Consider the following 13,908-nt stretch of genomic DNA (forward strand, 5'->3'; position numbering starts at 1 on the left):
TCTGTGAGTGTGAGACTGTGGCGCCACCCATCGTATTTTCAACAGAAGTTGTTAAGGCTTTTTATAACACAGTAAACTATAAGGGGAGCCATGGAATCACGCAACCAATATGTCCTATTGAAACTACTCTGTGGTAGGCTTTCTTGTTTCGATCTGCGATGCTCTGTAACTTCAGATGTTGTTTTAAGCGTTTAATTAAGTTTGGGTAAATAACTTGTTGAGTACCTATCTTTGTATTTTATTCTATTGGCGTTTTGTAAAAACACCTTTTGCGTTGTTTAATATACTGTATTAGTGTTTATAAATAGTGAGAAAAACTGTTGTATGATAAGTCTGAATTCAATAAGTATTAAGATTATTTACATTCTTGGATATTATGTATGGTATGTAAGATGTTAGAATCGTTGTAACATAACCATAATCCAAGGAAAATTATATATTTTTACAATTTTTTTTTTTTTTGCATGTTCAGTCATTGGCATCGTATCCTTGTTAAGAATATGGAATGAATTTCTTTATTTTACAGTTTAACTGTTATTTTTGCCCTCTGAATATTCCGTTTTTAAGTAAATATTTTATTAAATTTTGCAATCTATATATTTTTAGGCAAGTATTTTTCTTTAAAACCTTTTTTCTCAGCTTGTGTGAATCGCAAGGAAAATCTACGCATCCTGTTAGAAAGATATTTTCCTGTACATGTAAAGAATCAATTTATAAATTCAAACAGGCAAAAAAATAAGCACAAAAAATGAATTTGAAATAAAAAAAGTTAACATGGGCCTTATGGGTTGCCATGCTGGTGATGAAATAACAAAAAATTAAAAACAGAAAACCAAAACAAATGGAAGAAATTACAATCACACGTTTTATTTACAGCCTGGAGTGAAATTTAGAGAAGCCTATACATTACATATGTTTGGTTGAGTTTTTGACCACTGCACGACTACTATAGTAAGAATTTAATATTAAAAAAAGTTTATAAAACATACAGTATTATTCGGGAACATCGCAAAAAATATATTTTTAATTTATTTTGAGAGTGGCCACTATTGTTATGAAAACCGGTATACTTACAGACACAACCTTGCTTGTTCTTACTTGTTATTACTGTCTTTTTGTTTAATTTTCCTGAATTCCCCGTGTGCATGGTTACAAGAATTTGTGCAACCTTGTATATAGATTAATTGCCATTCAAATATTTGCCATTTTCTGTTAATAGTTCATACTACTATTATTCTTTGTTTGCAGAGAACACAAACTGACTCAAGTGTTGAAGGAGTGTCTATCATCCCTTACATGTCACGTAGGGATGATAGCTCACGTGTCACCATCCGCCCAGAACTATTCTGACACCCTGGGAACTGTCCAACTGGCCTCCAGGGTGCACAGGATACGAAGGAGAAGAATCAAGGTAGGCATCGTAATGGCGACACAAACCTTTTTGATAATATTATATACCTATAAATATTAAACCTGTAAATATTACCTATAAATATTACCTATAAATATTTGATAATATTATATACCTATAAATATTATAGGTTTGTAATATTTTAAACTGAAACAAACATTCATGCACAACTTTTATTTTAGTTCACCGGAGGAAATTCCGGCATGGTTGCTGGCGAGGATGTGAACCGAGGTACTACAAGTAGCGAAGTGGATCCTTCAAGCAGCGAACAGTCAGCGGATACTGTGATATATGTTGGTCCTTCAGATGAAACCGACGGAGAACATCCACCTGTGTACCTGCCAAGCCTCAACTCCGAAGACAACCGCTGTGCTATGGGGAAGGCTCTGAGAGGTAGCGGCGTGGAGCCTAAAGGCCACGAGAGAGGAATCAGACCCAACATATCAAGATCAGTTCCAGCATCCCCTCAGCGAATGTGTCAAGAACTGTCACAAGTGAACGGCTCTCACGAAGATAGATCTTCTCCTCATAGGGTGGGAAAACTGGGGAAATCAGGACTTGCGAGTTCGAAGTCATCACCTTCACGGTCTGTTAGTAAAGCCAAGGAAGTAAAGACTCCGAAATTGAATGGAACACATACTCCAGAAGAAAGATGGGTCGATGGTCCCAGAATAGCTAAATCTAAGGTGGTTGAAGCAAGGAACCTCCACATGATGCAAAAAGATGGACCGCATAAGCTCGCAAAGAAAGAAATGTGGGTGGATGGTCCGTTGAATGCAGAAAACGGTTTGAGCTACGGCTTCATGGACTATCACAAGAAAAGTATGATCAGAAAGTGGGTTGAGAACCAGGCTGTGCAGTTGCAGAAACATAAGTCCATGGCGAGGGATAAGACACCGCCTAGAAGGTATCTGGCCAACTTCAAGACCTGTTCGGATGAAGGTAGGGACTCTAGTGACGGCACTTGTGGAGTCAGAGGTCAGGCTAGTGGACAAGAAGATGAGGAGGATCAAGAAGAAGTTGTTCCTGCTTTACATCAAACCTCCATTGCTGCAAGGAATGGAGAAATCGGCAGAGGTAATTAAGATAGTTTGTTATACATTTCTTTCGTTCAGTAGATACTCTTTATATGCTCTATATTACCATTTTTAGTTTCTTTGAATTGATGACCAAATGGGAAGCCAGCTAGTCTAGTGGTAAAATGTGGGACTTTGATCCCTGAGGTCCTGGGTTCAAACCCTACCAATGGACTTTATGTATGGGATATATCCTTGACCCTCTAGATCTAGCTTGAAGTAAATGTGTAAAACTGTTCCTGGCATAAGCTTAGCGTGCTAGCAGATTAAGGTGGGACATAAAAAAGGCCAAGTAATAGATTAAATCAACAAAAAGTAAATTTTAAATTCACTGCAAGTTAGCAGGTAAAGCTGGTAGGTAAACCTACCTGTTTATTATCATGATTAAATCTTTTTCTCCAATAAATTGATAGTGCAAATAAAAAATAAATATAATTCATTCATTTTTTATGTTTATTCATTTAATTTATTAATTTTCATTTTAATTTATATTTTAGTTGTTCCAATCGAGAGGCTGCAAGGAACGAATTATGAGGAGGAGGAAGAGGATGAACAAATTGAAGTTGAAATCATAGAAATGGAGGAGCCAGGTCAACTAGTTGCAATGCAAGATTCATGCCTTCAGGTAAACTAAAATGTAGTAACTAAATTTATTAGCAAAACTATTTTGTGGCTAACCATTTTTATTTAAGTAAAAACTTACTTGTCCACCAGTACAATAATTAGGCTGCGTTTACATTGGAGGCACGCTTGGGCAAGTAAAATGGTGGCGCACGCTTGGCCAAGCTTGCCCTTTGAAACAAAATTGTAGCAGATTACTGGAAACCGGCGGCGACTTGACCAGTGGTGGTTACAGTGCTCGCCACTAGCAAGCGCACGCTGGGACAAGCTTGCGCTTCTCAAATCACGAAACAAAAATATTTGTTTCTACAAGCAAGCGTGCCTCAGTTTGTTGTGGTTCACCGACACAGTAGCATCGGTTGTGTCTGTTGGTAAAGTGTTTATAGTTGTTCAGCATGGATACGGAGGTGTTGATTGATGCTGTTCGCGCAAGAAGACCAATTATATAGGATAAATTAGTTTCAGGCTACAACCAGGGGTTCCCATTGCCTAATTAATGATTGTAATCCATGTATTTTTCCACCAGATTTTAGTGATTAATTTGATTTCTTGAACAGTGGAAAATAACACAGTTATAATTTGTTTTTATTCACAACATAATGTAATAACACACACCCTGGTTTTAATCATAAAGAAAAATAATTTCAATTACTTTATGACTTGTAATGCAATTATCTGTCAAAATTAAATTGTTTTCTCCTAAACTTAATTGCCTTCATTATGTACTACAATATACCCTACCAATAAGGTAAATAATTCATTAACAATAATGGTAGCACAAGTGTAAATATATTTGATTCAATTACGCAAGTCGTAGGCTTATTTGAATTGTTAGCAATAACTACTACAATACAACTGTACATATAATGCTTTTCAATATTTGGTGTTATTCTCTCTAAAATGTAGTAAAATGTTTCTAGCATCATTCTAAAATATTCATAAAACTTATCTGGCTGTTGCAGAAGATCAACAAAAATCCGGGCATACTCCCTTCCTTCTTCTTGATCCATAAAAAAATCATTTACCCTTACTCGTTCAGAGTCTAATAATAAAAACTTTAAAACTCCATTCTCTAGCACAATATCCTCATCGTCTGACATGTCAATTTTGACTGTACTGTCCTGCTGAGACTAGTGGCACTTGCGCTTGGTTGCTCGTAGTATAACCACAACTTCGGGCACGGCACGCTTGCGCAAGCGTGCGCTACCAGTTTACTTGCCTAAGCGTGCTTCCAATGTAAACGCAGCCTTATATGTATCTTGACACCCTTGCATATTACCTATGATAATAATTAATTGTTTCCCCCCTCCCCCATCCTGTTCTTAATATTTAAAGGAGAATCCATGTCTATTGGGCATATTTATGGTTTTGTTTTTAAATGGTATTGCAATCAGTTTTTTTACAGAAATTTTGAAGCAAAAAATATAAAATAATAGCATTTGTTATTTTTTAAATTTGTTTACAAATCAGTGTTTGTGTTTATTTTTTTATGTTAGTTTATTTTTCAAACTTAAACTACAAAGCAAATAATAAAGTTTTATTCTTTGTACTTTGTACACATCTTTGTGAGATTTAATTATCTGTTTCTTATAATTTCAACATTGTAATATTAAATGGGTTTTTTGTTAGGAAACCCCACATTATGGAAATTAGTAGTTTGAATTTGAATCACTTTATAAAACATTTATTTCCTGTTGAAAAAGGTTTTAGTGTTTATTTAAAGTTATTCAAAAATATTACTATAACAATATCCTTATAATATGTACATGTATATATCAGGTAACAGAGGAGGATATTGCACTGTGTATGGGAGAGGCTGAGAATCCTCTGCCTGAGGTCGACCAAGAGGAACATCCTCTGAGGATACTGAGTCAGGAGAATCTAACAGTTGTGTCGACTTTCACAGGTATGCTAAAAAAAACTACGTATAGTTTGAAACTCAACCAACAATAAAAAACTTGAGTGACACATAGGCTTTGGGTTGACGGATTGTAAAAAAAAAATGATATTTTAATTTTATCTGTTATTTATTTGTGGTTTATAACATTTGAAATTTATCCTGCTTGTGGAATCAACAAGAACGTAATATTTTCCTATATTTTATCCAGGTAATTTTTTTACTATCTGACCTAACATATATTGCTGTTGTTTTTAAAATACTGCATAGGTATTCAATTATTTTGGTTTTGAAGCATCCTGTTTTTATATAATAATATATTACAGAATATCCATGCAAGATTGTTCGCTAGTAAACACCGAATGATACGAACTTAACTTTATTTCATCTATGAAATTTCCAGGATATGATTACCATTTTATTTTGTGATGGTAATGCACCACCAGCGAAAGGCCAATGTGTACACATTTTGTGCTAATAAAATGTTTAAAACTTTTGTAATTAGTATCCCTTTTTTCAGATTCTCTTTCGATTGCAAATGACCTTGAAAGGTTGTTTCCCAGAGGTCCTGGGTTTTTCCATCACACAACATGGCTGAAAAATCAGTCTATGGAAATTCACAACGGTAAAGGTAGCATAATATTAATTGTTATGTTCAGTTTATTGTTTTTAACTTTTAAAAACTTAATACTTAGTTGAATGTTTTGAATTGCGATAATTCCCTTTTCCTCAAAATAATCTTATCTAATAATTTAGCAGATGTAAGATTCGGAAATCAGCCAAATTATTCATGGAGATAACAATTTGATGTATAATTGGTGTTCAATCTGTTTGAAATGATTAGGAAACACTTTGAAATAATGTCAGTGGATCGTTCAAACCAAATAGTGCAATAGTTTTATTTAATTCTAAGTCTTTTGATCATTCACAAAGTTAAAGTGCACAAAAAACCTTAAATCTATTTTTACAGTATTCTGAATACAATTTCATCCATACCATTTGAACAGTAGTTGATTTTTAAATATATCTTTTGACAAAAACTAATTTTGTTACAAATATAAGGAGAACATTAACATTTGACTTCTTGTATCATAGTTAAATGTTTTTTACAAAATTCTTTTTCTCAGCCATGGACCAGGACCCTTGCCGCACACCTGTTCTGTCACGCAAGCAGCAGGACCTGTGTATGCCCCAGCATGTTGAGACACGTTTGTTCTCTCGTTGTCAGTCACTATCTCTCTCGGACATGTTGGCGCAGGATCACCACCATCTCCATAACGGAGGAGACTTTGACACCAGCAGCATCGTCAGCGAGCCTGCCTACTGTCCGGTAATCTTAATGATTTTGCTCTTTTTCTTAATTATTTAGCCTCTGGACCACATTTTTATTAAAGGAAAGGTTCATATTCCTGGAGCATTGAGAGGTAATACTGGTTTTGGCAACGCCCAATGGTTACAACCTTAAGTTGTATTTTTAAGGTGAATGCTGAGAAAATAATCTGTGTCTTTGTGTGTATATGAGATGAACTTGTCAAAACCGTCGAGCTTAGGCGCAATAGCCAGGTATGCAACAAGAAAAGAAACCATATTAGGTTTGAAATATTGTTATGGAACATCTGTCTTACCTGGAAATATTTCCACTTATCATAACCATTTTCCATTAAAAAAAAAATCCTTTTTTGAAAAAAAATTTGACTTTATTTATCCTTTTATGCAAAAATCATTTTAACTACAACTCATCTGTTTTACAAAACAATTTTTTTATTTTCCTTAAACATTACCAATTGTATCATACATTTTTCTACAAGTTTAAACACAAATAGTAAATTTGCATTTCAATTCTAGCTGCTTAATATACATTTTATGTGTAGATAATATTATTACACCCAAGGAAACGTAAGAAGTTGAGTTTATCACCTTAACTGTTTCAGGGGGACGATAAAAAGTCGGGAAAGGTGTGCTTCAACTGCAAGGGTAGTTTGACAAACGGCATGCTGTACGACACCTCTCACTTTAGCCACCTGTAAGTCTTCACTTTATCAAACATTTTATTTATTTTAACATTTTAATACGTAAAGTATAAATTATTGCAGCATACATATTTTATTATTTTCATATTCAGTTTTAATTGGTTTGATGTCAAAATTCCAAAGAAGTTAATCATAATTCTTTGAGTTTGTTTATCTATACTTTAGATTTGCAAGTGTTCACTGCATATGGTAGTCTACAAAATATGATATGTCTTTTCTTTTATCATATTAAGACCCTAAATATATTGTAATAAGTAATTGAATGATTCAGTAATCTTGTGAATCATCACCGTTGAGATTGGTTGTTGTTTTATATGGTCATATATTTTAGCTTAGAGATTGTACATTTCCCATCGTTTACAAGAAAATACTTACAAATTACTAGGTGTGCAATATGGTTTACAATATTTTTTAGCAAGTATTGTACACAATTATGTATTTTTTCAACATATAAATATTTTAGCATTTAAAATACTAAAAAAATTGTGTTGTTAAATTCACTATTTTTTTACCAATAAATTAATGAAAAATTAATAACGTATATTCATACAATCCGGGCACCCACAAGTAAAATAACAGTTAGGCCTACTTACAAAATAAACACAAGAATGTTGAAAGTGTACATTTCTTATATGTATTAACTTTATAGCACTAGCATTTAACATTTTTTATGTAATATTCTTATTTTTTTACAATGCCAAGAGATATCCATTGGTAAATTCAACTGTACATGTTTACGATGTTAAAATAGTCCTTCTTGTCCATTTCATTCTCGTTAGGACTCGCAGTATCTCATCCCTAAGACATCCTGATGGAGCTTCAAACCCCAACTTGCAAGAGGAGAGGTGCGAGAGAGCCCCTGGGAACGGTGCCGAGTGTGGAGGGAGGAGCTTAGGGGAGGAGGATGACGAACTTAGAGTTCCTCCACCCTTGAAAAGCTCCCTACTGACTCTCTCTAGAGAAGGGTTAGTGTCATTAATTTTTATTAAACAACATGTTTTAAAATGTATTATTTATTTTCAGTTTTAACTGTTGATGGAGTAGACATGTCATTCCCATTTTTAATTTGTGGCTAGTTAACAAAAGAAATTAACGTAGTTGAGTTGTGTCACTGATAGAATACACCCATGATAATATTGTTTTTGGAATATACACCAACATTAAGTTTACTACAGCTGGGCCTTATAATTATATATACGATGTCAACTTTAGGGTTTACAACTAAATGATGCAAGTTACTAAGTGGGTAACTGTAATATGTAGGTTGAAATTAATTATGTTCTTACAGCCTCATAAAAGTAATTCGGCATAAATAACTTTCAAATTGAATTGAAGTAATTTCATGATTTTTAAGTTGGGATTGTAACCAAGAGCAGTGACAACTATGGATGTCTTAATTGTTTACAGGTTTGTCTGCAGTAAAATGAAGAACGGTGACAGCAGTGGGTATGTAAGTGGCACACAACCAGATAGTCAATCCCAGTCCAGCATACACGACCCCGGAGGAGCAAGTAAGTATATATGAAGTACCGTAAACATAGATAATTTAAGTTAAATTAGAATTTAATGTAATAAGACTTCTTTAATCCTACTTTTAATTAGCAAAACTATATATTTGCCGAGAGAATGTAAACATTTAAAAAAATAAAACATAACTAACTGAGTTACCGGTACTATTAAGATCTGAGTAATTGGTTGATCTTAATTAATTAAATAATTAAATGAAAATTTCAAAAACTGAACTTCTTTCTAAATTAAATATAAAAATTCCTATCTCCTGTTAGGCTACAGAAAGTAACTTTCTTATAACTTCTGAATTTTTATCCATTTTCTGAATTTTTCAATTTTCTAGAATCTTTGTTTTACTTTATGAAATGTTGTCTATTCAACTTAGGTGCTGGTCTATATGAATATATCACAAGGAGGATAAAACTTGTTGCTATTATCAAAATGTATAGAGTGTTATTGATTCCCTATTTCTAGAATGGTATTAACAAACTTCTAACAGTACAAGCTTTATTCATTCAACTGGGGAGCTGAGTGGTTATAGCACCTAGAAATCGGAAAGTCACCGATTTAGTCCCGAAGAAAAATCAGTAACTTTTTGATATATCGAAACTAGACTAACCTGTCCGTCCTGGCCAATGAAACCGATCATGGTAGTTGTTTTCAAAATCACACACAAAAAACACAATAAAAAATTAAATACCACATTAATAGCCAACTTTTAATTTCAACACAAATGTGGAAAATCTATAAAATGCTTATTTTCTATCAAGGTCTCCAGTATTGCCACCCCGATGTGGAGAGGCTAGAGAGAGGCTGGAGCGAGGCTAACAGACTCAGAGAACTCAGGCGAGAGCAGAGGATACTCAAGGCTGAGCTAGCCTCGGCCAAGGCTCGGCTACTGGTGCCTCAAGACAGATGGAGCTACGAACGTGAGTACGTACTCATCACTTTCTTTTTGTTTCAGTTTATTTTTGTTTTTACGTTAAGCATATGAAATTTGATCATAACTATTCTAAATGTATTTAATTTTATTTTTGCAGAATGTTTTTATAGGTTTTTATGCATTACAAAATATATATACTATCCAAAACTTCCTACAAAATAAAATCCATAATCATTTCTATAAAACAATTTAAAAAACTTAAATAATATTGTTTCATCTCTATTGAGCTTTTAAAGTTTGAATACTCTTACTGATGAAGAGTGATTAAGTAAATATATACAAATATACATAAATATGAGCTGAAAGAACTACAACTGACTTGAAAGTTGTAAAGAGTTATTATATTTTATAAAAATATTGTTGCTCTAAAACGATTGTAACAGTTTTATTACAAGCATTTTAAGAAGCCACTTCATTATCTACAAATGCTGTTTTAAAATGTTTATTTAAATGGAGTAAAGTTTTTCTAGGTTTTTAAGAGTTTTTAAAAGTTTTTAAGATTCTAGGAATTCTATCTCTTGATAATCTTTAAAAAAGTTAAGTCAATTTTAATAATATACTGATGTTACATATTATTTTTCTACACTTTACAGAGCAAAAAACAAGAAGAAAATTTTAAAAAATTATCTAACTTTTAATTAATTTAAGCAGAAAAGTATAAAGAAATAAAATTAGAAATAATGAAGGTAAGATCAAATGAGTAACTTCAAGAATGTTTTAAATATGTATCTCAAGAAATAAAATGTGAACAGTGGGGTTGCATCCTTATCAATAATCACAATAGTAACAGCTTGTTCAGTGAGCTTGTTCAGTAAATTATGATTTCCTTATGTTGGTAGTCCACGTGGAGGACAGCTGGCAGAACTGGGACGACCCACACAGTTTTCTGGAAGCTCTACATCAAGAAACTGTCATCCTGCGCAAGAGAGTTGATGCCTGCAAGTCTCACGTTCTGGTAGTCACATGTTTCGACCACAAGCCTCCAGCCCAGTCATGACCAAGCTTTCTATCAACCCTGTGGTCTTGTTTTGACGTTAAAATTTGAATTTTCCACAACTAGTTTTCTAGTTTTCTACTAAGCATTCGAACTCTCCTGAAATCCTAGTACAGTAGTACAGTTGGCACTGGATAATTCAACACTATTTATCACACTCAGTAAGAAGTAACCTGTGCACTTTCGGATTTTTTTTTTGTTTGTTAATCCTATAAACATAGCTTTCGGAGAAATTCTGCCCAAACTGAATTATTTCCACGGCTATTACAATGGTTAGTTTCCAAGCATAGACAATTCTGGATCAACCATCCACTTGCAATCTTTCATTGTGTAATACATTTTTGTCTATGCCAGTGGCATTTTGATTAACATCAACGTGGATTGGTCTCAACCCATTAAAGTTTTATGGATGAGCAGGGAATTGAACCCCTCCCTCCCGCACCTAAGTCATACCCACTAGGCTAAAAAACACAACCAATTAAAATTGTATGGGATAATTAATGATGCACTTAAAAAAAGGCTAGAAAAACTGTATATAATAAAAAGTCCAGGATTAAGATAGTTTCTTTTGGGTAAATTAAAAGATAAAAAATAATGCGTTTTATGTTAACTTTCAATGGCTTATAGGTCAATCATAATATTGCTTTTGGCAATCCTTTATTAACGGTAGTGCGAATTTCCTCCAGTCTTGTTGAAAGTGTTGGATTATTGTGTGTCTACTACCTACTACTGTACAGTGTTATTCTTTAGCTTTTTTACCGTTGTCAGGTAAGTAATTTTGGATATGTTGAAGTGTGATAAATGGGAAAATGAATAAATGGCTAAGCTCAATTTTGCTAACTGTGTGAATAAATAATAGATTATAATTTTAACTTGGTCCTAGTTTCAAAAGAATCTTATTAACACATTTTAAAATTTATAAGTTACAGACAGACATAATTGTAAACTATCTCAAATTTAATTAAATGTAATCAGAAACATTTTAGAGGCATTAATCGACCGATCATTGCAAATTTCTCTTAGAGTTTAGGAATTGATCAAACGATTTCAGTTTGACAGCATCTTGAAATTAAATCGAAATTAAACTATGCTTTATAGAGGAAAGAAAGTGTACGATAAAATAAACCGAAGAACAATGATGCAGGGTTGGTAGAAGGTTTTGGGTAAATATAATATAAATTAGATTAAGGTGTAAAAATCTATTTATTATTGTTTAAACTTGTAAAGAATAAGCTTTTATACAGTGTTGTTATTTTGAGCTTAAAGCGTTTGTTTCAGAATGCCTAAAGCATTCTGCTTTGTTATTATTGCCAAAAATTCTGTTAATATATGTTAGACGAGTAGTAACTTATGATAAATCACTATTTTACAACATATTGAGTGTACTGTTTATATTTTGAATATTACTTTTATCTTTGTATATGTCCATAGACTACTAGTTTTTTTCACTTGGAACAAAGAAGCAAAAACAAAAGTTTTAAAACGTATATAATTATAGGCCTACTTTTCTATACTTTATTTTATAATATAAGTAGTTAAATGGTGTCTTTCAAATTGAAATTACTAGCACATATTTGACCCAATTCGGGGAAAAAATTAAGTTCTTGAATTAAACACTATAGATAAGTTACATAATGGATTTCATATTACGTCACTTACTTAAAAGTAAAAAAAAGTGTTAAATTACTTCATCAATGTCAAATAAATGGGAAAGGTATTAAGAAATTAGTAAAGTTTCATTACGATATTTATACCTAATATTTTTATTAGATAAGTTTTAATAAAGTTACCTGATGTCTAATCAAAATGAGGAATTGTATTTCGTATATATATAAATCATGCAACGAGATTTTATAAACTGAATTTTATACATATTCACCGTTACAATCAATATAGTGCCGAAGTTTACTAAGCAATGAATTTTATAAATAATGAAAACCATCCGAATTGTATAATGAGTATTTATAAGTCAAGACCAATTATACACTAAGTCTATTAAACTGTTCTTCCAAGCCTTTGTCTCCCGCTATCTCAAAATGTGTAATAATAAAGTTTGTGTATATTGTCTAGTGGTGTGGTGCTTTCCTTACCAGCAAAACCTACCCTCTATTAATAAATACAAAAACAAAGCATTTCCTAGCACATTTAATTGCTAGTAAGAAGCTTGTATACCTGTTACACAGGAATTTCTAAATAGCATTTGAACCAGGCATAGTCAAAGTATGCTGGTACTCCAAGAGTATAAAAGTAACTATTTTATCTAAATGAAATGTCATTCTAATTTTGTCTTGATAAAAAGATAACAGCTTTATCACATTCTTATGAAGTCTACATACCCTTAAAGTAAAAAATATATAATTTTAATATAATTTATGTTTTTTTATGTCTTGAAAAAATGTTTTTAAAGCATTAACAAAGCAATAATACACACTCTTGAGGGTTTTACAATATTTAATATATAAAAAGTAAGTTACAAATTATAAAACGCTCAATTTCAGCAGCTAGTGTTGGTTCCAACTGCTCATGAATTATTTTGCAGAGGTCTAATGATAGTAATTGTACAGCTTTATTTAATTTACGCTTTTAAATATTACCGGTTTGGAGTCCATTAGAAGTCAACTCAACTTAAACTTTGCAAAGATATCTGATGACAGGATTAACTTAGCATATTTTAGAGACTAAAAGTTTGGATGGAGGGCAATCAAAGCCATTCAAAACCACAAGAAGTTCTTAATTGAGGTTTAAACTGATCTTAGATACCAGACTGACTTTCTTTGACTGTATTTTCACCAACTCATTTATTATTAACATTAGGATTGAGTTTATCATTAAAACTATGATGCTGTCAAAGTTTTTATTACATCTTTTAAAATTATTTGTAAAAAACATTAATTATTTCATAGCATGTATATTTTTGGTTAATAAAGAAAGGACAAAACACTTTAATTTTCCACAGAAATGAAATTGAAATATCTATTTAGCAGATTTAGTTTTACTCGAAGACACATTTAATATTCAAAGTTAATTATTTTTAGACAAATACAAGATTTTTAGATTTGATGTGCATTTTGGCATTAGGTATATTTTTTATGTGTCCCTGGAAGACGTTTCCACTTTAGTGTCATGCGAAAAAGAGTATGGAGTGAAAGAATTATCTATATCAAATTTTCCATTTTATAAATACGTATAATTTGTGCAATGCTGAAAACCTGTCGCGTAAATCTTCTACAGTGTTTTTCTTATAACAACCCGTATGTTTGAAATAAAGTATTTTTGTAGGACAATGAATATGTGACGCAAAATTCTAGGGGGGGAATAAACTAGTATTCACCAAAGTCAGGCTAGGCCTACCCCTAGGACTGGCCACACTCAAATTTCTTCCCCGGAGTGCTCAGAAGGAGCCGAGAAAATCCAGGGGTCGATACGA

At 32.5% G+C, this 13,908-nt stretch overlaps 1 protein-coding gene across 2 annotated transcripts in view; it reads left to right on the forward strand.

Annotated features, from left to right (window-relative positions):
• LOC128986903 (kinesin-like protein CG14535) overlaps nt 1–10,631 on the forward strand; it is a 205,866-nt gene extending 195,235 nt beyond the window's left edge. Inside the window, exons 9-19 of one of the 2 annotated variants that reach the window (XM_054407508.1) lie at nt 1,249–1,411; nt 1,594–2,488; nt 2,985–3,112; nt 4,888–5,014; nt 5,526–5,636; nt 6,133–6,335; nt 6,937–7,028; nt 7,815–8,000; nt 8,443–8,546; nt 9,315–9,477; nt 10,327–10,631. In XM_054407508.1, coding sequence (XP_054263483.1) covers nt 1,249–1,411; nt 1,594–2,488; nt 2,985–3,112; nt 4,888–5,014; nt 5,526–5,636; nt 6,133–6,335; nt 6,937–7,028; nt 7,815–8,000; nt 8,443–8,546; nt 9,315–9,477; nt 10,327–10,420 — 2,266 coding nt within the window. In that variant the 3' untranslated portion in view covers nt 10,421–10,631. The remainder of the gene's footprint in view (nt 1–1,248; nt 1,412–1,593; nt 2,489–2,984; nt 3,113–4,887; nt 5,015–5,525; nt 5,637–6,132; nt 6,336–6,936; nt 7,029–7,814; nt 8,001–8,442; nt 8,547–9,314; nt 9,478–10,326) is intronic. The other variant, XM_054407509.1, reaches the window with a different exon arrangement.
• The last annotated feature ends 3,277 nt before the right edge of the window (nt 10,632–13,908 follow it).

Source organism: Macrosteles quadrilineatus, unplaced genomic scaffold (genome assembly GCF_028750875.1).
Source record: "Macrosteles quadrilineatus isolate MER2022 unplaced genomic scaffold, UCM_ALF_1.0 Scaffold_2__2_contigs__length_208266976, whole genome shotgun sequence".
NCBI classification, from domain to species: domain Eukaryota; kingdom Metazoa; phylum Arthropoda; class Insecta; order Hemiptera; family Cicadellidae; genus Macrosteles; species Macrosteles quadrilineatus.